Raw genomic sequence first — 27,659 nt, 5'->3', positions numbered from 1 at the left:
ATCCCAACTGGACAGAGCTGACATGTCACAGCAATTGTCAGCTGCCTGTTGATCCTTCCTACATCTGGTACAAGAATGGCCAGCAAATGGAGGGGAAAAAAAAGTATTTTCATCCGGACCCAATTAATCCTGAGGACGAGTATTCTTGTGCTCTATCAGGATATGAGTCTTTCCCCTCTCCTTCAGTGTGTGAGTTTTCTCTGCAATGTTTCACTAACACATCAAGTGAAAACTTTGACCCACATAGTCTACAACAAGTCAGACCCAGTTTTACCTCTTACACCTTTTCATTTATACTTTGTACTTTTATTAACATAACTATTTTACTCAGACCAAAATGTGATGTCAATTGTTTGTTTTGTTTTTTTTGTTTGTTTTTTTTTAAATAACCTGCTGGCTTGTGCAAAGGTGTGTAAGTGTAGTCAAGTGCAGGGACACCATACCAAGCAACGTAATGTCTTCAGAATGTTTGTAGAGACAGCAAGATTTATAGAAGAAAACAAAAAAGATGTGTGACAGTGAGGCAGATAGAGTTATCTGAAACTACAGGGCCAATAACACTTAGTGTTATGAAACCCAGCAAGTAGAATCTGAACACACACACACACACACACACACACACACACACACACACACACACACACAATGCGAGAGAGGAAAAACAAATACAGAAAAGGACAACTGATTAGTGATTAGTAATTAGCAATCTGCCCCCACCAGCAGGAATCTAAATCTGCTTGCATGAAAGGCAGTGAGTAACTGAGACAGTACACTGGTCAGTGGTAATAATCAAACATTAAAGAGAAAATTGAAAATGTATTCTCTTATACTTTATTTTATTTATTCCTGCCTCCATTATTGTCTTTAGAGTATAAATGATCAGCAAATGAAACAGACTTTGTTTTATAATAATATTCACATCTTAAAGTTAATATGTGTTCATATCATTTCATCTTACAGATCTTCCAAAGCTTCCCTCTGTGTCAGTGAGTCCCTCTGATGAGATAGTGGAGGGCAGTTCAGTGAATCTGACCTGTAGCAGTGATGCTAACCCAGCAGCTAATTATACCTGGTACAAGAAGAATGTAAATCCAGACCTTCAACCTCTCAGTAAAGAACCACAGCTTGTCTTCATCTCCATCCAGTCCTCTGACTCTGGAGAGTATTACTGTACAGCTGAGAACCAGCTGGGGAAGAGGACATCTGAATACATCTTTATTGATGTGAAATGTGAGTGAAACATCTTATTTAAAAAGTAAAAAAACTGCTTACACTGTAAACATCACACACACACACACACACACACACACACACACACACACACACACACACATACACACAGACACGCACATACACATACTTATATACTACGCTTATTGATAAGCCATATCTACTTTCTGTCGGCCTCAATTTTTAGGGAAATCAGTATTTATAATTAATATCATCGTGGTGATTCTGGTGGTCCTGATGCTGATTCCTCTGCTTCTGTTGAGTCTGTGGATGTGGTAAAACAATAAAGAAAACATCCTTCTTTAATTTTCTTATAAAAACATTTTCAAAGTCATAAATTTCATTTTGGTAAAGTTCTTGTTCTTGTTGGATTCAATCCAGGAAAATGAAAACTCGGAGCTCCACCACTGATCTGAATGAACTTGTAGAGACTAGAGAGGTGAGAGAGAGACCTTATTGACAGAACTTACCCTAAAATACGGTTATGATGATTTTGGCTTATAAATGCACTAGAACACATTTTATTATCATCATGAAATCATAAAGTGAATTTAAATATAAAGAACAACTTGCTGAGTAGAAACCAGTAATGTTTTAGGCTTTAAAGTTCAACACAGAATTTAGTCTGAAGCATCTTTATTATCTTTATTATAATCATAATCAATTATTATTATTATTATTATTATTATTATTATTATTATTATTATTATTATTATTATTATCATTGCAAATATTTAAAAAAAATGTCTAATTCTATGTAAATTGTAGGATTGAGGTTCATTGAGTCTTATATTGTCATCTCTCCCCATCAGTTGGACTCTTCTCCTGTGTATGAGAACGTCTCAGACTTGCAGTTCGTCGCTGCAGCAGACAGAAGTCACAGAGGAGCAGGAACATGTGGAGTAAAGTCCAGTCAGGTTGGAGCATCATGAAAGGAAAAAAACAGGCCAACAGGGAGAGAGAGAGACTTTATTGACAAAACTTACCCTAAAATACCGTTATAATGATTTGGCTTATAAATGCACTAGAACACATTTTATTATTAACATGAAGCTGTAAAATTAATTTAAATGTAAAGAACAACTGAGTAGAAACCAGTAATGTTTTAGGCCTTAAAGGTCGACACAGAATTTAGTCTGAAGCAATAATATTAATTATATCATCATTTTTGGAAAATGTATTAATAATTCAACAATTATTAATTATTGATTATTGTGCATAAATATCGCAAAAAAGGCTGATATCAGGGGAGCATCACAAAGGGCATCAATCTGTTGGGACTAAGGAATGAGGCCAAATAGTCTGAAGCATTATTATTAAAAATATTTTAATAATTCTAACAGTATGCAAATTGCATGAATGACACTCATTGAGTCTTATATTGTCATCTCTCCCCATCAGTTGGACTCTTCTCCAGTGTATGAGAACGTCTCAGACTTGCAGGTCGTCGCTGCAGCAGACAGAAGACACAGAGGAGCAGGAAGACGTGGAGTAAAGTCCAGTCAGGTTTATTGATAAAACTTACCGTATAATACAATTATGATGATTTGGCTTATAAATGCACTAGAACACATTTTATTATCAACATGAAATCATAAAGTGAATTGAAATGTAAAGAACAACTTGCTGAGTAGAAGTCAGTAATGTTTTAGGCCTTAAAGTTCAACACAGAACTTAGTCTGAAGCATTTTTATTATCATCATTATTATTATTATTGTTATTATTATCATTATTATTATTGTTTATTATTATTATTACAAATATTTAAAAAATGTCTAACTCTATGTTAATTGTATAAATGAGGCTCATTAAGTCTTTTATTGACATCTCTCTTCATCAGCTGGACTCTTCTGTGTATGAGAACGTCTCAGACTTGAAGGTCGTCGCTGCAGCACAGACAGAAGACACAGAGATCTACAAAAACCTGGAGTAAAGTCCAGTCAGGTTGGAGCCTCCTGAAAGGAGAAAAACAGGCCGACATTAGATTCATTGTTACAGTTACAAGAAGTAACTCACCGAAATTTCATGTGATTTTGTTGTGATGCAGTTGAACCAGAGGCTGGACTCACCTGATGGAAGCAGAAAGTAGTACAACAGTGAAATATGACAGTGGAGAGAGAGGCTGGAGAGGATGATGTGGACGTTTTCATGTTCAGTTTTCAGCAGCAGCAGCAGGTAGAAGTGAGCAGCACAGACAGTCAGTAACAGCATGTAGCAGAAGCTTTGAGAAGAATGTGCTGATGGCAGCTTGAACTGAATCATGTCGATGTGTCAAACATGATTGATTGTTTAGGTCAGTTGAATGTCAGGTAGAGTGTGTGACTCAATTGATTTATAATTTACTGAGTGTTCTGTCTGAAAGAATGTAAGCTTATTTTTTTTCTCTGTAGAGTTAGTTATATCACAGATATTTAGGATTAGAGCTGTTATGTGAAATGTTATTTTAAATGTAAAAATGCTGTAGACTGGAGAGAGAGGCTGTAGAGGATAATGTGGACGTTTTCAGTAGCAGCAGGTGTGTGTGACTCATAACTGTGTTTATGTATATTGAGTGTTCTGTCTGAGGTAATGCAGGCTATATTATTGTACTTTACGCCTTTGTCCTTTTTTATATTACAGATATTTAGGATTAGAGCTGTTATGCAAAATGTTACTTTAATTGTATATATAATAAATCACTTTTGAAGAATCCTGATTGGCTTCCTGGTTTGCACCTGTCCTGGTTCACAAAGCTCATTAAGTCTGTTCAGAACAAAGACATCAAACTGGAAGCATCACATTCACACCATGTGCAGTATAATGTATATTTTCACATCAAATTCAAACATAATCTCGGTTCTATGAAACTTTGCTGAGTGTCACATTATCCAGGTATCACTGTGGCTGAATAAACAGCCAGTTTCCACAAAAAGTGTAATTGGAAACTTAATTTCAGTTCCCTTTCACTGCTGCAGAGGGCGACAGTGTGCAGAAAGGTTCAGCTTTAATGAGAAATGTCATCTTGCATGAATCTTGCAGGAGGACTGTATTTTTTGAAGAGTACTAGTAAATTTAAATGTGTCTTAATAATCAGTGATGAATGATAAATTGTTTTCAAAATGCAAGTATGTCATTTTATATATATTTTTATATTATTATTATTATTATTATTACAAATATTTAAAAAATGTCTAACTCTATGTAAATTGTATGAATGAGGCTCATTAAGTCTTTAATTGTCATCTCTCCCCATCAGCTGGACTCTTCTGTGTATGAGAACGTCTCAGACTTGAAGGTCGTTGCTGCAGCACAGACAGAAGACACAGAGATCTACAAAAACCTGGAGTAAAGTCCAGTCAGGTTGGAGCCTCCTGAAAGGAGAAAAACAGGCCGACATTAGATTCATTGTTACAGTGACTCAATTGATTTATAATTTACTGAGTGTGTGTATAAATAATGTATAATAATGTGTGTGTATATAAATGTATAAATAATGTAATCAATCACTGTTGAGGAATCCTGATTATTTTCTTGTGCAGTATACTGTATATTTACACACATCAAACATGATCTCAGTTCTATCACACTTTGCTGAATTTCACATTATCCAGATATTGCAGTGGCTGATTCACAATAAACAGCTTTCACAACAGCTTTCACAACAACTCTGTAGTTGGAAACATGATTTCAGTTCCCTCTCACTGCTGCAGAGGGCGACAGCGTGCAGAAAGTTTCAGCTTTAAATAAATTGTTTTTATGTTTATTTTTCATTTTATGAATTTATTTTCCAGCTTTGAAGAAGCTTTAAATAAAATTTAAATCTGTTCTTTTGCTCTGACTTATTTCTCACTTTCCCTCTATTTTGGATGAAACTTGTCACATTTTAATAGTTTATTATGATTTGGGATGTTGCTAAAATGAAGATGGACAGACACAGTTTGTATTGAAGAAGACCTTAATTGTCAAGTGAGATGTTTATCACCTTTTGGGTCTATTTAATGTCTTTGGGGTCACTCAGGGAAGCAGAATGTGTGGCAGTTTACTGAGTATGAAGCCTTTTCAGTATAACAGTCCATATCTGTTAGTGACAAATGAAACTTAGTAAAAGTTCAGTCAGGAAGACTATCTTTTGCATGCTCAGGTCTGTCGTATTATTTCTCAAACAATCAGTCATTCCCATCCCTCACGCATGCTCACTTATAATTTCCTTGCCATCATTCTCCTGGGCATTCATTAAGACGTCAGCTGTTCACATCAGCTGGTCACATCTAACCAATAGCATGTTGACACACCTTCATTGTCAGCGTATCATACTGCGGCTGTCTTTTTAAATATGTTTTCTCCTTCTCTGCCTTAGTGCTTCTATGGTGCCATTTTGCGCTCCCCACCACTTCCCCATCACTGCTCAGTTTTTGCAGATTCATCATTGCATCACTTCATCAACCTCATCAGCCTTATCAGTCTCAACAGAAGTCATCAGCCACCACCGCCAGTCTGGGGATTTATCTTGCTGCTGCTGAGTTTAATGTGAAGAGTAAACCGATTAAGAGCAACGACTAAAAGTACATTTAAATGTGTCTCAACAATCAGTGATGGATGGTTACATTTTCATCCACACCCAATTAATCCTGAGGACCAGTATTCTTGTGCTCTATCAGGATATGAGTCTTTCCCCTCTCCTTCAGTGTGTGAGTTTTCTCTGCAATGTCCCACTAACACATCAAGTGAAAACTTTGACCCACATAGTCTACAACAAGTCAGACCCAGTTTTACCTCTTACACTTTTTCAATTATACTTTGTACTTTTATCAACATAACTTTTTTCCTTAGACCAAAATGAAATGTCAATTGTTGTTTTTTTTGTTTTGTTTTTTAAAAAAAATAACCTGTTAGCTTGTGCTAAGGTGTGTACACATAGTCAAGTGCAGTGACACCATGACAAGCAATGAAATGTCTGCAGAATGTTTGTAGAGACAGCAAGATTTATAGAAGAAAACAAAAAAGATGTGTGACAGTGAGGCAGATAGAGTTATCTGAAACTACAGGGCCAATAACACTTAGTGTTATGAAACCCAGCAAGCAGACACACACACACACACACACACACACACACACACAATCCAAGAGAGGAAAAACAAATATATAGTGAAACAGCTTATTTAAAAAGCAAAAAACTGCTTACACTGGTAAACATCTTTGCACTTTGTTAACGGAAAAGCATTTTGCAGATCATGTGTATTTTCCTCACTTTCCATCTGCTGTAAAAGTAAAATTTAACAGTTCTGTTTCCTTCAGTTCAAACTTTTAGACATTTCACTCATTTATAAGAGATTCAGTTCACCTCAATAACAAAACAAAAAAATTCTCATTTACCTCCTGTGGTGTCTAGCCCTGCAGACAGTTTTGGATTAATTTTGCTGTCACATTGTGAGATTTGTATGTTAATCTCAGTACACATTCAATCCAAAAGAAACAAGAAATTTTTTTAGATCTTTGCTACAATAAATATTGTGCTCATCATGTGACTTCTTACATCCATACTGATGCAGTACATCTCTTTGAACTCATGGTGGTGTATTCAGTGTCTTAACATGCACTAGAAGTGTGAAGAGATGCATCAAACCAACTGTCACACATCTGTCACGTGTCATGTTTTTTCTTTAGACACTGAACTGTGCCCACACTTAATAAGAGTAAGTAAAAAATAACTGCACTGACACTGAACTGTGCTGCATTTTACGTCTTGCACTTGACTTCAATGAGGAAAGAGACAAATCTCAATATAGTATTGATACACTTTCTTTAACGCTCAGAGCATGACACACTCACACTCGATACAGACATACGAGCTGCTGTAAAGGAGTGAGACCTGAAGAGTGGGTTGAATACTTCTTAATCTGTATCACATCAACCTGTAGGAGTTGTTGTGATGACTCTATGCATGATTAAACCCAAACAGACATGGCAGGATGTGTTTCAGAATAAGTAGATGTTCTTTGTTTTTCTTTCACACAGGAACAAACTGTTTTCATGCACAAACATGATTTCTATGACTGTCACTAAGCATTCTAACCTTTCACAAGTTCATACAAACATTTATACATATTCATACAGTAATTTAGTGCCAAAACTTAAAAAGAGGAAGTAAAAACTAAAAATGTCTCATTATTTCTCTCCTATCTTTATAATACTAATATGCCAGAACACTTGTCTGTTATTCTCTCTGACATAGATTATATTAAGTTTTTAGAAAACAGTAAAACTTGGTTTTAACTTATGTGTTCACTGTCATTTGGCTCCTCATGCATATTCATAATTCTAAGAAAGAGGAAGTCAATCAAGTGTTTTAACATCCTCCTATCGGACTTCTGCTCACAGATCACAGAGGACGAGCATCTTAACAGACAACGTCCTTCTCTGTTGTAAGTAGAATAGTTTACTGATATGATTATTACATGTTGTTTACATTATTTGATGTATTTTATTGTCTCTGAAGCCTCACAGAGAGATGAGAGGAGCAGCTATGAGTTTAACAGCAGCAGCGAGTGGATTTGTTGTCTTCCTTCTCTCTGTGTCAGGTACTGTATATCTACATTTACATTGTAGGACATTTAGCTCACTTATTCAGAGCAGCATGAAGTCATTTTAAGAAAGTAAATATAAAATATCCCAGATCAGCACTTTTCTAGGTTTGATGTATGTGTGATGCAGTATGATGAATAACTTTTAAACTCTACAACACCAAACATTCACTTCTGTTTATTTCTGTGTAAACTATAGCTGTTGAATGAAGGCAAAATGGTAAAAAAAATAATAACATCAATATTCACTGTTGAACACTTTAATAATATGATATTAAGATGTTCAGCTGTATCTGCGTCATGGGTGGTGGGGGTGGGGGTGTCTAGCTAATAAGGTTTGTCCACCCTCCCTCCATGGATTGTAAGAATCATATATTTTTATACATGCATATGCATATATACATAGTTCTATGATGGTACAGCAATGCACTGAGAATTTCATCTCATCATGATGTTTTAAATGTGTTTGGTAATTTCTGCACTCTGTACTGCAGAGCTGGACAACTGTTTTAGCTGTTACAGTTATAACAGTTGCCCCTTCCTGTGAAAACTTATTGTCACACATTTTATTTTAGCCGCTTTCAAAAGTGTCCCTCACCTCATGTTCTGCATTTCTTTGTGGTTTTCACACTTAACTCAGCAGCAACTTGACCAAAGAACTAACAGAGAGGAAACTAACCAAGACAACCACAGACTCTCTAACGATTCATTTCCTTCTTCTTTTCCTGTTCAGTAAAACTGCATTAATGTTCACAGGTTCAATACATTCTTGTTCCTTCACTGCACCTTCAGACTGTACGATGTTCTGTCTCAGTGCACAGAGAGATTAACTGTAAACATCATCTAAAACTGTTTCTTTGTACTGAAAATTCAAAGAAAACAGTTTGTCTTTGGACTTTTATGTTCCTGTGTTCACCCAGGCTTCATTCAGAAATAAAAGTCAAAGTAAAAATTATTTTTAACAAGAATTATGAAGAAAATTATAAAGAAAATGAACATAAGAGACACATTTCAGGTGTTCAGCTTTAGCTTTTTTTTTAAAATTACGACAAACAAGCAGAACAACAGTAAAAACTTGCAGAATGAATGGACTAAAGCTGAAACACTCAACAGTAACAAATGATAAAATATGATAAACAACTGATAAAATACTGTATTCCAGTTCAGTTCTAGTTAGATTGATGCACGATGAGGAGCTTTGAATGACAATGACTGCAGATAAAATCATATTGGTGCCATGATCCACTTTGTCTTATTCACTGATTCTTAACTTGTTATGAATCTGATTGTGGTTTCTGATGTGCTCTGTGTTACAGTGGTACAGGGTCAGAATGGCTGGAGCGTGAATTATACTTCTACTCAGATCTGTGCCTTAAAAGGATCAACAGTGGACATAAACTGCACCTACATATACCCATCCAGAATAAAGGATCATGATACTGAAATTAAGGAAACGTTCTGGTTTACTAAAGGGCCTGATTATGACCCTGTGAATCTGAGTACAGATTCAGAGTATGCAGGTCGTGTTCAGTATCACTGTGATAAGAACAACTGCACTCTGACAATCACAGACCTGAGAGAGAGCGACTCAGCTGATTACAAGTTCAGGTTCATAACAAACCAACCAAGAGGGAACTTTACTGGTTTACCTGGAGTCACTTTGACTGTCACAGGTAACATTTTCATCTGAAGATTCAATCATTTAATTCCAAAAGGTGAACACAAGTGTATATGTGTGTGTGTGTGTGTGTGTGTTCTTGTATGTGTGAATGTTGACAGTTAAGTTTAAAATCAAGTCTTTTCTCTTTTTTTTTTTCTTTATTCGTATATGCAGATCTCCAGGTGCAGGTGAACAGATCAACATTCAATCTTTCCTGGGCAGAGCTGAAGTGTCACAGCAGCTGTCTACCTGATGGTTATTCCTACATCTGGAAGAAGAATGGACAGGACATATCGGGACAAACATCTAATTCTTATTCAGTCAGCTTTGATTCTACAGACAGCTATTCCTGTGCTGTGAAAGGACATGAGAAGTTCCCCTCTCCTCACTTACTATGTGAGTTTACTTCACAGTCTTTTACACCATCTAGTGGAGTGTTTTAGCTAATGTATCAGAACTGAATGTGTCTTAAATATGGGTGACATCACTTCCCTCTTTGTACTGGTCCCATTAAGCTCTTGGGATAGTGATGCAAGTATCCCAACATCAATACAACCTTTAAAGCACCACTGACATGCATATCTGATCATGTCTGACAGCTATAGGCTACATAGATAAGAACACATACAGGAACAGTCATGCACACATAATGCTTAATGTTGGAGACATCAAGCCTCAAGCTTTTTCAGCATTAACGTGTTCTGTTGCACCTGTCACCACATCAAACAGTGTTGTCACAGTGTACTGACACACCCTGGAGTGCACTTCTGCATCAGAGGTTAAAACACTGGAGGGCAGTAAAGACAAGGTTTCAGCTGGAGTTAAATCGCTCTATAAAGGAAAAAAAATGCACTGTGAAATGTATGTAGTTTAGTTCTATAGTTTATTTAAGTGCATTCTTAACTGAAAGGAGTAATGCTAAATACTACATTTCCCAGAAAGCTATGAGATCACTTGAAACCCTTTGCACTTTTTTAACCAAAAAGCATTTTGCAGATCATGTGTGTTTTCTTCTGCTGTAAAAGTAAAATTTAACATTTCTGTTTCCTTCAGTTAAACTTTTCAGACATTTCATTAATTTATAAGGACAATGCACATTAATTAACATCTCTGTGTTAGTCAGCTGGCTGATTTTCAACTCCAGTCCCATGGCAAGATGCTCTGAAACTAATGAGATGATGCTTAAAAATTACAGACAGACAATAACAACAAAATAAGCACTCACAAGACAGTTCACAAGCCATGCAGAGCAACAGGAGACAGCAAAACGTTAATACAATATCCACTATTCATTCATTCACCAGACCACCCTCAAGTTTCCAGATGCTGCCACATGCATGATGCTGTTTTTAAAATCATGTGCCACTGTAGTAATTACACACACACACACACACACACACACACACACACACACACCTGTATACTACACTTATTGATAAGCCACATCTACTTTCTGTCGGTCTCAATTTTTAGGGAAATCAGTAATTATAATTAATATCATCGTGGTGATTCTGGTGGTCCTGATGCCGATTCCTCTGCTTCTCTTGAGTCTGTGGATGTGGTAAAACATTAAAGAAAACATCCTTCTTTAATTTTCTCATAAAAACATTTTCAAAGTCATGAATTTCATTTTGTTAAAGTTCTTGTTCTTGTTGGATTCAATCCAGGAAAAAGAAAACTCGGAGCTCCACCACTGATCTGAATGAACTTGTAGAGACTAGAGAGGTGAGAGAGAGAACTTATTGACAGAACTTACCCTAAAATACAGTTATGATGATTTTGGCTTATAAATGCACTAGAACACATTTTATTATCAACATAAAATCATAAAGGGAATTTAAATGTAAAGAACAACTTGCTGAGTAGAAACCAGTAATGTTTTAGGCCTTAAAGGTCAACACAGAATTGAATCTGAAGCATTATTATTAAAAATATTTAAAAGATTCTAACAATATGCAAATTGCATGATTGAGGCTCATTGAGTCGTATATTGTCATCTCTCCCCATCAGTTGGACTCTTCTCCAGTGTATGAGAACGTCTCAGACTTGAAGGTCGTCGCTGCAGCAGACAGAAGACACAGAGGAGCAGGAAGATGTGGAGTAAAGTCCAGTCAGGTTGGAGCATCATGACAGGAAAAAAAACAGGCCAACAGGGAGAGAGACCTTACTGACAAAACTTACCCTAAAATACCGTTATAATGATTTGGCTTATAAATGCACTAGAACACATTTTATTATTAACATGAAATCATAAAATGAATTTAAATGTAAAGAACAACTGAGTAGAAACTAGTAATGTTTTAGGCCTTAACGGTTGACACAGAATTTAGTCTGAAGCAATAATATTAATTATATCATCATTTTTGGAAAATGTATTAATAATTCAACAATTATTAATTATTGATTGTTGTGCATAAATATCGCAAAAAAGGCTGATATCAGGGGAGCATCACAAAGGGCATCAATCTGTTGGGACTAAGGAATGAGGCCGAATAGTCTGAAGCATTATTATTAAAAATATTTTAATAATTCTAACAGTATGCAAATTGCATGATTGACAATCATTGAGTCTTATATTATCATCTCTCCCCATCAGTTGGACTCTTCTCTTGTGTATGCAAACGTCTCAGACTCGCAGGTCGTCGCTGCAGCAGACAGAAGACACAGAGGAACAGGAGGACGTGGAGTAAAGTCCAGTCAGGTTTATTGATAAAACTTACCCTATAATACAATAATGATGATTTGGCTTATAAATGCACTAGAACACATTTAATTATCGACATGAAATCATAAAGTGAAATTAAATGTAAAGAACAACTTGCTGAGTAGAAACCAGTAATGTTTTAGGCTTTAAAGTTCAACACAGAATTTAGTCTGAAGAATTTTTATTATCATTATTATTATTATTATTATTATTATTATTATTATTATTATTATTATTTATTATTATTATTATTATTATTATTATTATTATTACAAATATTTTAAAAATGTCTAACTCTATGTAAATTGTATGAATGAGGCTCATTAAGTCTTTTATTGTCATCTCTCCCCATCAGCTGGACTCTTCTGTGTATGAGAACGTTTCAGACTTGAAGGTCGTCGCTGCAGCACAGACAGAAGACACAGAGATCTACAAAAACCTGGAATAAAGTCCAGTCAGGTTGGAGCCTCCTGAAAGGAGAAAAACAGGCCGACATTAGATTCATAGTTACAGTTATGAGAAGTAACTCACTGAAATTACGTGTGATTTTGTTGTGATGCAGTTGAACCAGAGACTGGACTCACCTGATGGAAGCAGAAAGTAGTACAACAGTGAAATATAACAGTGGAGAGAGAGGCTGCAGAGGATGATGTGGACGTTTTCATGTTCAGTTTTCAGCAGCAGCAGCAGGTAGAAGTGAGCAGCACAGACAGTCAGAAGGTTTGAGAAGAATGTGCTGATGGCAGCTTGAACTGAATCATGTCGAAGTGTCAAACATGATTGATTGTTTAGATCAGTTGAATGTCACGTGGTGTGTGTGACTCAATTGATTAATAATTTACTGAGTGTTCTGTCTGAAAGAATGCAAGCTTTTTTTTTTCTCTCTGTAGAGTTCGTTATATTACAGATATTTAGGATTAGAGCTGTTATGTGAAATGTTGTTTTAAATGTAAAAATGCTGTAGACTGGAGAGAGAGGCTGTAGAGGATAATGTGGACGTTTTCAGTAGCAGCAGGTGTGTGTGACTCATAACTGTGTTTATGTATATTGAGTGTTCTGTCTAAGGTAATGCAGGCTATAGTATTGTACTTTACGCCTTTGTCCATTTTTATATTACAGATATTTAGGATTAGAACTGTTGCAAAATGTTACTTTAATTATATACATAATAAATCACTTTTGAAGAATCCTGATTGGCTTCCTGGTTTGCACCTGTCCTGACCTACAAAGCTCATTAAGTCTACGGAACAAAGACATCAAACTGGAAGCATCACATTCACACCATGTGCGGTATACTGTATATTTTCACATCAAATTCAAACATAATCTCGGTTCTATGAAACTTTGCTGAGTGTCACATTATCTAGGTATCGCTATGGCTGAATAAACAGCCAGTTTCCACAAAAAGTGTAATTGGAAACTTAATTTTAGTTCCCTTTCACTGCTGCAGAGGGCGACAGTGTGCAGAAAGGTTCAGCTTTAATGAGAGATGTCATCTTGCATGAATCCTGCAGGAGGACTGTATTTTGTGAAGAGTACTAGTAAATTTAAATGTGTCTTAATAATCAGTGATGAATGATAAATTGTTTTCAAAATGCAGGTATGTCATTTTTAATGTTTTCCCCAAATTTAAATAAAGGACATCTCAGTACACATTCAATCCAACAGAACCAAGAAAATATATTTATTATCTTTGCCCTCAATATTCAGCCTTTTTTCCTCTTGCCTCTTGTGCCTTAAGTTTCTAACTTGTGGCTCAGGGCTGTAACGCTCCATGCAGACAGAGGGAGAGAGACATTCAGAGGCACTGTCACTGTCTGGTAGATGGTGACCATGTACTGAACTGTGGTCAGAGATGCTGTGGTCATCATCTGATCTGTCCATTGTCTGGTCACACTTCTGAGCCAGAATCTCTGCGTATGGCCTTCTAAAGCTTCTACTGTGTGAATGCCTATTTCGACACAGTTGGTGGACATGGCAGTTACGTCCAGTTTCCCTATGCTGCCTTTTGTCACCCCCCTTTGGACTGTTATGAGGGTGATCTTTTGAGGCAGCAGACCTGTATGACGCTTCAGTGTTTGAGCTGGCAGGCTCAATTGTTTTCCCTCCTGCTTTGGAAGTGACAGCAATTTACCAAGCCACCTGTGTCATCGTTCTTATCTCACGCAGTGAGGGGTTACCTTGGTGCATCATAAGTACAATGTGAGTGTGTACGCATGGATGAAGGTTCTGCAAGAATAATGACTTGAAGGTGGGGTTTTCTTCTAAGCCTGGTGCATTCTTGCCCTGGAAGTACGCATGCCTCAAACGTTGGTAATAATCCCTGGGATGCTCACGACAGGAATGTTTAATTTTGAGGGCTGCAACCATCAATGTGGTCTCGTCAGCAGGAAAAGAGAGTTCTTCTACTAGTGCTTGACGGAGCTCTTGGTTGTCATTTCTGACTCTGGAAGATTGTGGATGTATAAACTTGTGTACAGCTTTAGAGCTGGTTTTCCACACAAGTTTAACTTTCTCACTTTGGGTTGCATGGGGCAGGTCAACTAGATTGTACTCTAGTTCTCTAAAGTAATCTTTAACGTGGTGATTACAGCTGTCTGGGTCAAAATGATCAATGTCCTTACCTATAAGCTCAAGCACTTTAAGGCGGGGACACTGTGAAGTCATTTCTGGTGAAGACAAGACTAAACTAGCACTATCATGGACATGTGCATCACATGCTACAATTCTCTCTGTTTGAAGGGCAGGGGCTGAACAACTGTTATCACTTTCCTGATAGTGCAGAGGAGAGGCTGAACAGTTCTGGGATGTTCTAGTCCCCCCTTCGGAAGGATGAACACAGATGAATGTGTCATGTATCGGTGGCTGAGAAAAACAGTGGGCAGAATATCTTCCAGAGGATAACCTACATGTCTCTTCAGTGTCTGTTTCAGAGAGATGGGAAGTCAGGTAGCTGTTAGCTCTGTCTCTCAGTGGAGGTTGAGAGGCTGACTTCATTCCCAAGAACTTAGGGGTCGGTTGGGAATAGTTTCAATCTTCTGCGTGGAGAGGGCGTTAACCTTTCATTATGGGAGGAGTGTGAATCGGAGTAACCGGAATCACATTGGCTGAATGCCTGTAGTGGGGCAGGACGTTCTGACCTAAGCCTTAAGACTTCCTCCTTGTGTGAGCAGAGGTCTAACTCTGCTGAGTGCAGGTGTTCTAGATAGCGCATGGCTTTCTTATTAGCCGTCTGAACCTTGTGGAGGAGGCAAGCATTTTGCGCTCTAAGGGAATCTACTTCCTTTTCTAGGGCTGCTTTGCTCTGACAGGCAAGGCTGGTTTGCCTGTGGAAGGTCAGAAGCAAGCAAAACAATGGGTCTTTGGATGCCGTCTGTGCCGTCATTCCTGTCCTTGAGTAGCAAGTCTATCTCTTTCCTGCACTCACTGAAATTCAACCTGCTGATGAATTCTGGGTAGCCAGGTTCTAGGCTCTGTGCTAGGGAAGAAATAAACTGCTCTACACAGGGGTTCTCCATTGTTGTCTCTGGAATGGAGGGTTAGATTAAACAGTTGACTAGTACAACAGAACAATGTGGTTGGCTATGGTGTTGCGTGACAGACACCTTGTAGTGTAGTTTGGGCAGTACACTAGCCTAACCAAACAATGTTGTGGCCTACACTCTCGGGAGTAGCTTCCTGTGGAGGAGGAGTAGCTACGGCACCGTCTAGTGGCTCGAGTGGACACAACAGATTTCAACATGCACTAACTGAGATGGGCAGTAACAGTCAGAGGATTGTTTCTTAAAGTTGACTCAGGCTGGAATGCATGGCAGTAACAGCTAGAGGATAACTTCTAAGTTTCACAGGGCTGGTAGCACACTGTGGCTCTATCTCACAGGCTCTATTTGTTACTCAGGCTGGAGTGCATGGCAGTAACAGCTAGAGAATAACTTCTAAGTTTCACAGGGCTGGTAGCACACTGTGGCTCTATCTCACAGGCTCTATTTCACTCAGGCTGGAATGCATGGCAGTAACAGCCAGGTACAAGCTCTCTATGTATCACAGGGCCGGTGGCACACTGTGTTTTAATTAACAAGGGGAGCGCTTGAATTAACAGCTATTTCTGACAGCTTGATTGGATGGCATTGAATGTGTGGTATTCGAATGCTGAACCAAAATTCTTACACTTCCTACAGAGTAGGTTCAACCTGAATGGCTAGCAGCAACAACAAGCTCTTAATGTAACACTGAGGGCTTAAAGTGGTAGTTACCAATAACTCAAGATTTGGGTTATTAATTGCCTTAGCTAAATTTGATTTGAAAAATCAAATGTCACCACACTGAACTTGTTTGTAAGTACAGCTAGATATCTACTCCTGTGGCAGACTAGTTGTTAAATATAAAGACTTTTGGATAGTCTGAAGGTTTTGGATTCCAGAATTTTGGCACTGGCCAAAGTTATGCTGAAATGAATATTGCACATTATAAATAATTGCCAACAATACTCCGCCTCACACGGGGCACCATTTTGTTGGGCTGTGGCTACAAGTTTGGCTATCAGCAATAATTAATATAAAGTCAAAAATTAATTATTAAAATCAATAAGGTTATTAATAAGAATAATAATAATAGAATAATAATAATAATAATAATGAGGCACCAGCATTGAGTCAGGGAAAAAGATAGCCAATTCAGTCTCAAAGTGTACTGATCTATCAATTTGGAACTTTGATTAATAATGAATTTAATAACTATAAACAAAATTACCATATCAATAGCTAGTTAAGGTTGAAGGATTTTGGAGTTCTTTGCAGAGCAGGGTTGGCAAAACTCATTCTTGTGCAACATTTCAACAGACAACAAGTATATCCCAAAGCATTTATTTAACAAACAGGTAAAAGAGCAAAACACACAATACTAGTCTAGCTAAGACCTTTTCGGTCCATTTAAACTCTTTGGGGTCACTCAGGGAAGCAGAATGTGTGGCAGTTTACTGAATATGAAGCCTTTTCAGTATAACAGTCCATATTTGTTAGTGACAACTGTAGATCACTGACTGAATCATTTTCATACACCTCGACTGTGAGCATTTGTTCAACTACTGTAAAACAAACTCACCAATGTGAACAATCAACACTTCTGAAACTGAACTTCTAACTATAATGTTTAATGAATTTAATGTCAAGAATAAACAGAGTAAGAACAACTACTAAAATTAAATTTAAATGTGTCTAAACAATCAGTGATGGATGGTAAAATGTTTTTTCAGGGTTGTGATTCAGTATTTCTGTTGTTTCACTGTCCTCTAGTGGTGAAGCTTCAGTGTTGCAGATTAAGGCTTCATCACTGACATCGCCACTGGGTCAGTTAACCTGAAATGCAAACAAAAAAAATGAAAAAAGGATATCTCAGTACACATTCAATCCAATAGAACCAAGAAAATATTTTTTTAATCTTTGCCCTCAATATCCAGCTTTTTTCCTGTTCAGTAAAACTGCGTCATGGTTCACAGGTCAAAGAGATGAACTGTAGAGAGCATCGATGCATCTTTACACAACAGAAGAACTGATGTCTGATGTGCTCTGTGTTACAGTCAGAGTGACTGTGAATGAGTGATTTTCCAACTGCAGATGTAAAACATTTGTGATCTGATTTACACATACATTTCTGTATCATGTTTTGATGTACTCTGCCTTTTACTTGTTTCTTAATAGTTACTACAAACACTGTGATCAGCATGTGAGTTCTTACATCCCATACTGATGCAGTACATTTCTTTGAACTCATGGTGGTGTATTCAGTGTCTTAACATGCACTAGAAGTGTGAAGAGATGCATCAAACCAAATGTCACACATCCGTCATGTGTCATGTTTTTTTTCTTTAGACACTGAACTGTGCCCACACTTAATAAGAGTAAGATAATAGAAATATCTCATTATTACCCTTCTGTCTTTAAATTACTAACAGGTCAAAACATTGGTCTGTTATTCTATCTAACAGATTATATTAAGTCTTTTGAAAACAGCAAAACTTGGTTTTAACTTATGTGTTCACTGTCATTTGGCTCCTCATGCATATTCATAATAATAGGAAAGAGGAAGTTAATCAAGTCATTTAACATCCTGATATCTGACTTCTGCTCACAGATCACAGAGGACGAGTATCTTCACAGACAACCTCCTTCTCTGTTGTAAGTAGAATAGTTTACTGATATGATTATTACATGTTGTTTACATTATTTGATGTATTTTATTGTCTCTGAAGCCTCACAGAGAGATGAGAGGAGCAGCTATGAGTTTAACAGCAGCAGCGAGTGGATTTTTAGTCTTCCTTCTTTCTGTGTCAGGTACTGTATATCTACATTTACATTGTAGGACATTTAGCTCACTTATTCAGAGCAGCATGAAGTCATTTCAAGAAGTAAATATAAAATATCCCAGATCAGCACTTTTCTAGGTTTGATGTATGTGTGATGCAGTATGATGAATAACTTTTAAACAACACCAAACATCCACTTCTGTTTATTTCTGTGTAAACTATAGCTGTTGAATGAAGGCAAAATGGTAAAAATAATAACATCAATATTTACTGCTGAACACTTTAATAACATTATATTAAGATGTTCAGCTGTGTCTGCATCATGGGGGGTGGGGGTGTCTAGCTAATAAGGGTTGTCCACCCTCCCTCCATGGATTGTAAGAATCATATATTTTTATACATGCATATGCATATATACATAGTTCTATGATGGTACAGCAATGCACTGAGAATTTCATCTCATCATGATGTTTTAAATCTGTTATTAATAGTAATTTTTGCACTCTGTACTGCAGAGCTGGACAACTGTTTTAGCTGTTACAGTTATAACAGTTGCCCCTTCCTGTGAAAACTTATTGTCAGCTATTTTATTTTAGCTGCTTTCAATAGTTTCCCTCACTTCATGTTCTGCATTTCTCTGTGATTTTCACACTTACCTCAGCTACAACGTAACCAAAGAACTAGCAGAGATGAAACTAACCTAGAAAAGCACAGACTCTCTAATGTTTCATTTCCTTCTTCTCATCCTGTTCAGTAAAACTGCATTAATGTTCACAGGTTCAATACATTCTTGTTCCTTCACTGCACCTTCAGACTGTACGATGTTCTGTCTCAGTGCACAGAGAGATTAGCTGTAAATTAATCTAAAACTGTTTTTTTTTGTAATGTGAATTCAAAGTATGTATAAATATCTTAGGACTTTTTGACTTTTCTATACCTGTATTCACCCAGACACAATTTAGAAATAACATAATGAAAGCTGGTTCTACTTGAGGTTTCTTCCCGTTAAAGGGGAGTTTTTCCTGCTGTTGTTGCCAAGTGCTGAGTTTTAATGAAGTGAAAACAACATTGTTGTACCACTGATCTGCTGCTCCACTCAAAAAAGTTAGTTAAATGTCCTCTTACTCATTTCATGTTTGAATGACTTGTTTGATAACACATTAGAGACACATTTCAGGTGTTCAGCTTTAACCTTTTTAAAACTACAACAAACAAACAGAACAACAGTAAAAACTTGCAGAATGAATGAACTAAAGCTGAAACACTCAGCAGTAACAAATGATAAAATATGATAAACAACTGATAAAATACTGTATTCCAGTTCAGTTCTAGTTAGATTGATGCACGATGAGGAGTTTTGAATGACAATGACTGCAGATAAAATCATATTGGTGCCATGATCAACTTTGTCTTATTCACTGATTCTTAACTTGTTATGAATGTGATTGTGGTTTCTGATGTGCTCTGTGTTACAGTGGTACAGGGTCAGAATGACTGGGGAGTGACTTATACTTCTACTCAGATTTGTGCCTTAAATGGATCAACAGTGGACATAAACTGCACCTACAGATACCCATCCACAATAAATGACAATGATACTACGGTTGAGAAAACATTCTGATTTACTCAGGTCGTGTTCAGTATCACTGTGATAAGAACGACTGCATTCTGAGAATCACAGACCTGAGAGAGAGCGACTCAGCTGAGCACAAGTTCAGGTTCATAACAAACCAACCAGGAGGGAGATTTACTGGTTCACCTGGAGTCACTTTAACTGTCACAGGTAACATTTTCATTTTAAATGGAGCAAAACATTAGTTCAGGCAGAGCACAGAGCTTTACCAGCTGCTTGGCTACCAGCTGACTAATAATGGTCATCATATTCATAGAAGTGGACAGTGCTTCCATTATAACCCAACACTAATGCTGACACAATGTGCTGTCCTAATCTCCTCATTATGTGCTATGCTTTTGGTATTCTTTATTTCTTTCAAATCTAATGTTCATCTATGTGATCATTAAGGTTAGTTAGTAGAATCTTCATTACTGCTTGGATTCTCTGAGAGCTCCCTCAAAGAGCAGGTTCTTTTCCACCAAATCTAACTTTATAATCATTTGCTATAAATGGTCAATTCCTTGACGTTGTGATCAGTTAGTTTCAGATGTTTCAGATCATTTAGGAAATGTTACTGTGAGCATGTGAATATTTGCTTGTATGTGCTGTATGTTGACAGTTAATTCTGAAATTATATTTCTGTTTATTGTTCACAGATCCGGACTTACAAGTGAATGTTAGAAAATCTTCCTCCAACCAGCATCCCAACTGGACAGAGCTGACATGTCACAGCAATTATCAGCTGCCTGTTGATCCTTCCTACATCTGGTACAAGAATGGCCAGCCAATGGAGAGAAAAACAAAAAAAATTAATCCGCACCCAATTAATCCTGAGGGCCAGTATTCTTGTGTTCTATCAGGATATGAGTCTTTCCCCTCTCCTTCAGTGTGTGAGTTTTCTCTACAATGTTCCACTAAAACATCAAGTGCAAACTTTGACACAAATAGTCTACAACAAGTCAGACCCAGTTTTGCCTCTTTTAGCTCTTTTCATTTCTACTTTGTACTTTTATTAACATAACTATTTTACTCAGACCAAAATATAATGTCAATAGTTTGTTTTGTTTTTTTAAATAACCTGCTGGCTTGTGCTAAGGTGTGTAAGTGTATTCAAGTGCAGGGACACCATACCAAGCAACATAATGTCTTCAGAATGTTTGTAGAGACAGCATGATTTATAGAAGAAAACAAAAAAGATGTGTGACAGTGAGGCAGATAGAGTTATCTGAAACTACAGGGCCAATAACACTCAGTGTTATGAAACCCAGCACGCAGAATCTGAACACACACACACACACACACACACACACACACACACACACACACACACACACAATGCGAGAGAGGAAAAACAAATATAGAAAAGGACAACTGATTAGTGATTAGTAATTAGCAATCTCCCCCCCACCAGCAGGAATCCAAATCTGCTTGCATGAAAGGCAGTGAGTAACTGAGACAGTACACTGGTCAGTGGTAATAATCAAAAATTAAAAAGAAAATTGAAAATGTATTCTCTTATACATTCTTTCATTTGTTCCTGCCTCCATTATTGTCGTTAGAGTATAAATTATCAGCAAATGAAACAGACTTGGTTTTATGTTAATATTCTCACTTAAAGTTAATATGTGTTCATATCATATCATCTAATAACATCCTAAAATAATCTGTGTTAATACATCTCTCATAGATCCTCCAAAGCTTCCCTCTGTGTCAGTGAGTCCCTCTGATGATATCATGGAGGGCAGTTCAGTGACTCTGAACTGTAGCAGTGATGCTAACCCAGCAGCTAAATACACCTGGTACAAGAAGAACGTAAATCCAGACCTTCAACCTCTCAGTAAAGAACCACAGCTTGTCTTCAGCTCCATCCAGTCCTCTGACTCTGGAGAGTATTACTGTACAGCTGAGAACCAGCTGGGGAAGAGGACATCTGAATACATCTTTATTGATGTGAAATGTGAGTGAAACATCTTATTTAAAAAGTAAAAAACTGCTTATATTGGTAAACATCTTTGCACTTTTTTAACCAAAAAACATTTTGCAGATCATGTGTGTTTTCTTCTGCTGTAAAAGTAAAATTTAACAGTTCTGTTTCCTTCAGTTCAAAGTTTTATACATTTCACTCATTTATAAGGACAACGCACATTAATCAACATTTCTGTGTTAGTCAGCTGGCTGATTTTCAACTCCAGTCCCATGGCGAGATGGTCTAGAACCAATGAAGAGATGCTTAAAAAATTACAGACAGAGAATAACAACAAAATAAGCACTCACAAGACATCTCACAAGCTGTGCAGAGCAACAGAAGGAAAACGTTAATACAATATCCACTATTCATCCATTGACCAGACTGCCTTCAAGTTTCCAGATGCTGCCACATGCATGATGCTGTTTTTAAAATCATGTGCCACTGTAGTAATTAGCACCCTAAAATAATCTGTGTTAATATATCTTTTATAGATGCTCCAATGACGTCTTCTGTGTCAGTGAGTCCCTCTGGTGATATCATAGAGGGCAGTTCAGTGACTCTGACCTGTAGCAGTGATGCTAACCCAGCAGCTAAATACACCTGGTACAAGGAGAACCAAATACTGCTTCAAGGACCAGAAGGAATTTATCATTTTACCTCCATCAGCTCTGAAGACAGCGGGATCTACCACTGCAAGTCTGAGAATCAATATGGAGAGAACTCTACGTCTCTATTCATTAATGTCCTGTGTAAGTACAAAACAAATTGAATCTCTGACATACAAAGTGGGGTTAAACAATATGTTATGATTTATCTGCCATCAGAGTTTAAATGGTAAATGGACTGTACTTGTATAGCACCTTTCTAGTCTTCCGACCACTCAAAGCGCTTTTACACTACGAATCACATTCACCCATTCACACGCTGAATGGTAAAGGGGCTACCATGCAAGGTCCCAACCTGCCTATCAGTGGAAATCTAATCATTCATACACATCCACACACTGATGGCATAGCCATCAGGAGCTATTCGGGGTTAAGTGTCTTGCCCAAGGACACATCGACATGTGGACGACCCGCTCTACCTCCTGAGCCACAGCCGCCTGAATAGGCTGGTAGAAACATCATGTTCTAAAGTAGAAAGACTGAAGGCAGATTTTAGCATGTCTGCTTTTTCTTTGGTCTCCTCCTGCTGGTTTTGTATGCATAAAAATGAACCCAAAGAAAAATACTGATTTTTTGGTCTCTATACATATTGCCCCCCAGATGCTCCAAAGCTTCCCTCTGTGTCAGTGAGTCCCTCTGGTGAGATAGTGGAGGGCAGTTCAGTGAATCTGACCTGTAGCAGTGATGCTAACCCAGCAGCTAATGATACCTGGTACAAGGAGAATGAACAGAGGAGGACGTCATAACTCCACCTTATATCTGACTGTTGGGTCAGGTAGGTTATGTTCATTGATGTTCACACACACACACACACACACACACACACACACACACACACACACACACACACAAAGACATGCACACACAGACACGCACATACACATACTTGTATACTACACTTATTGATAAGCCATATCTCCTTTCTGTGGGTCTCAATTTTTAGGGAAACCAGTAATTATAATTAGTATCATCGTGGTGATTCTGGTGGTCCTGATGCTGATTCCTCTGCTTCTCTTAAGTCTGTGGATGAGGTAAAACAATAAAGAAAACAGCCCTTCTTTTATTATCGTATTAAAACATTTTCAAAGTCATGAATTTCATTTTGTTAAAGTTCTTGTTCTTGTTGGATTCAATCCAGGAAGAAGAAAACTCTGAGCTCCACCACTGATCTGAATGAACCTGTAGAGACTATAGAGGTGAGAGAGAGACCTTATTGACAGAACTTACCCTAAAATACAGCTATGATGATTTGACTTATAAATGTACTAGGACACATATTATTATTAACATGAAATCACAAAGGGAATTTAAATGTAAAGAACAACTTGCTGAGTAGAAACCAGTAATGTTTTAGGCCTTAAAGGTCAACACAGAATTGAATCTGAAGCATTATTATTATAAATATTTAAAAGATTCTAACAGTATGCACATTGCATGATTGAGGCTCATTGAGTCTTATATTGTCATCTCTTCCCATCAGTTGGACTCATCTCCTGTGTATGAGAACGTCTCAGACTTGCAGGTCGTCACTGCAACACAGACAGAAGACACAGAGGAGCAGGAAGACGTGGAGTAAAGTCCAGTCAGGTTGGAGCATCATGAAAGGAAAAAACAGGCCGACGTTAGATTCATTGTTACAGTTACAGGAAGTAACTCACCGAAATTTCATGTTATTTTGTTGTGATGCAGTTGAACCAGAGGCTGGACTCATCTGATGGAAGCAGAAAGTAGTACAACAGTGAAATATGACAGTGCAGAGAGAGGCTGTAGAGGATGATGTGGACGTTTTCATGTTCAGTTTTCATTAGCAGCAGGTGTGTGTGACTCATAATTGTGTTTATGTATATTAAGTGTTCTATTTGAGGTAATGCAGGCTATATTACTGTACTTTACTGCTTTGTCTTTTTCTATATTACAGATATTTAGGATTAGAGCTGTTATGCAAACTGCTATTTTAAATGTATACATAATAAATCACTTTTGAAGAATCTTGATTGGCTTCCTGGTTTGCACCTGTCCTGGCTCACAAAGCTCATTAAGTCTGTTCAGAACAGAGACATCAAACTGGAAGCATCACATTCACACCATGCGCAGTATACTGTATATTTTCACACATCAAATTCAAACATAATCTCGGTTCTATCACACTTTGCTGAATGTCACATTATCCAGGTATCGCTGTGGCTGAATAAACAGCCAGTTTCCACAAAAACTGTAACTAAAAACTTAATTTCAGTTCCCTTTCACTGCAGCAGAGGGCAACAGTGTGCAGAAAAGTTCAGCTTTGATGAGAAACGTCATCTTGCATGCATCTTGCAGGAGGACTGTATTTTGTGAAAAGTACCAAAAGTACATTTAAATGTGTCTAAACAATCAATGATGGATGGTAAAATGTTGTTTCAGGGTTGTGATTCAGTATCTCTGATGTTTCACTGTCCTCTAGTGGTGAAGCTTCAGTGTTGCAGGCTTCATCACTGATGATGTGCTCTGTGTTACAGTCAGAATGATTATGAATGAGTGAGTTTCCAACTGCAGATGTAAAACATTTTGTCATCTGATTTACACACAGATTTCTGTATCATGTTTTGATGTACTTTGCATTTATACTTTTTTTTCATAATACTCACGACAAACATTGTGCTCAGCATGTGACTTCTTACATCCCATACTGATGCAGTACATCTCTTTGAACTCATGGTGGTGTATTCAGTGTCTTAACATGCAGTAGAAGTGTGAAGAGATGCATCAAACCAAATGTCACACATCCTTCACATGTCATGTTTTTTCTTTGGACACTGAACTGTGCCCACACTTAATAAGAGTAAGATAATAAAAATATCTCATTATTACTCTTCTGTCTTTAAATTTCTAACAGGTCAAAACACTGGTCTGTTATTCTTAGATTATATTATATTTTTATATTAATAACAGATTATATTAAGTCTTTTGAAAACAGTAACTATTTTTTTAACTTATGTGTTTACTGGCATTTGGCTCCTCATGCATATTCATGAAATAACAAACAGGAAGGAAGTCAAGTCATTTAACATCCTGATATCTGACTTCTGCTCACAGATCACAGAGGACGAGCATCTTAACAGACAACGTCCTTCTCTGTTTTAAGTAGAATAGTTTACTGATATGATTATTACATGTTTACATTATTTGATGTATTTTATTGTCTCTGAAGCCTCACAGAGAGATGAGAGGAGCAGCTATGAGTTTAACAGCAGCAGCGAGTGGATTTGTTGTCTTCCTTCTCTCTGTGTCAGGTACTGTATATCTACATTTACATTGTAGGACATTTAGCACACTTATTCAGAGCAGCATGAAGTCATTTTAAGAAAGTAAATATAAAATATCCCAGATCAGCACTTTTCTAGGTTTGATGTATGTGTGATGCAGTATGATGAATAACTTTTAAACTCTACAACACTTAACATTCACTTCTGTTTATTTCTGTGTAAACTATAGCTGTTGAATGAAGGCAAAATGGTAAAAAAATAACAATCAATATTTAATGCTGAACATTTTAATAATATTATATTAAGATGTTCAGCTGTGTCTGCGTCATGGGTGGTGGGGGTGGGGGTGTCTAGCTAATAAGGTTTGTCCACCCTCCCTCCATGGATTGTAAGAATCATATATTTTTATACATGCATATGCATATATACATAGTTCTATGATGGTACAGCAATGCACTGAGAATTTCATCTCATCATGATGTTTTAATTCTATTTGGTAATTTCTGCACTCTGTACTGTAGAGCTGGACAACTGTTTTAGCTGTTACAGCTATAACAGTTGTCCCTTCCTGTTAAAACTTATTGTCACCTATTTTGTTTCAGCCGCTTTCAGAAGTTTCCATCACGTCATGTCCTGCATGTCTCTGTGGTTTTCACACTTACCTCAGCAGCAACTTGACCAAAGAACTAACAGAGAGGAAACTAACCAAGACAAGCACAAACTCTCTAATGCTTCATTTTCTTCTTCTTTTCCTGTTCAGTAAAACTGCATTAATGTTCACATGTTCAATACATTCTTGTTCCTTCACTGCACCTTCAGACTGTACGATGTTCTGTCTCAGTGCACAGAGAGATTAACTGTAAACAGCATCTAAAACTGTTTATTTGTACTGTAAATTCAAAGTATGTATAAATATCTTTGGGCATTTAGACTTTTATATACATGTATTCACCAAGGCACAATTCAGAAATAACATAATGAAAGTCATAAAATAGAGAAATAAAGTGTATGAAAAGTAAATGAACATGGGGAAAAATAATGAAACAGAACAAGTCTGAGTTTTAATGAAGTGAAAACAACATTGATGTACCACTGATCTGCTGCTCCACTCAAAAAAAGTTAGTTAAATGTCTTTTTACTCATTTCATGTTTGATGGACTTGTTTGATAACACATAAGAGACACATTTCAGGTGTTCAACTTCAACTTTTTTAAAACTACAACAAACAAACAGAACAACAGTAAAAACTTGCAGAATGAATGGACTAAAGCTAAAACACTCAGCAGTAACAAATGATAAAATTTGACAAACAACTGATAAAATACTGTATTCCAGTTCAGTTCTAGTTAGATTGATGCATGATGAGGAGCTTTGAATGACAATGACTGCAGATAAAATCATATTGGTGCCATGATCCACTTTGTCTTATTCACTGATTCTTAACTTGTTATGAATCTGATTGTGGTTTCTGATGTGCTCTGTGTTACAGTGGTACAGGGTCAGAATGGCTGGGGAGTGACTTACACTTCTACTCACATCTGTGCCTTAAAAGGATCAACAGTGGACATAAACTGCACCTACAGATACCCATCCAGAATAAATGACCATGATACTGAAGTTGAGAGAATATTCTGGTATACTAAATTGAGTAATAAAGAACCTGTGGATCTGAGAACAGATTCAGAGTATTCAGGTCGTGTTCAGTATCAC

The 27,659-nt window shown here is 37.1% G+C and overlaps 1 protein-coding gene across 1 annotated transcript in view; it reads left to right on the top strand.

Annotated features, from left to right (window-relative positions):
• LOC121912934 overlaps nucleotides 1-27,659 on the top strand; it is a 183,518-nt gene that overhangs the window by 116,467 nt on the left and 39,392 nt on the right. The window contains exons 5-6 of the mRNA XM_042435513.1: nucleotides 2,043-2,147; nucleotides 2,632-2,736. Coding sequence (XP_042291447.1) covers nucleotides 2,043-2,147; nucleotides 2,632-2,736 — 210 coding nt within the window. The remainder of the gene's footprint in view (nucleotides 1-2,042; nucleotides 2,148-2,631; nucleotides 2,737-27,659) is intronic.

The sequence above is a fragment of the Thunnus maccoyii genome, chromosome 2, assembly GCF_910596095.1.
Source record: "Thunnus maccoyii chromosome 2, fThuMac1.1, whole genome shotgun sequence".
NCBI classification, from domain to species: Eukaryota; Metazoa; Chordata; class Actinopteri; order Scombriformes; family Scombridae; genus Thunnus; species Thunnus maccoyii.
Note: the sequence above shows the minus strand (reverse complement) of the source record. Positions and strands in the feature narration are given on the sequence as shown.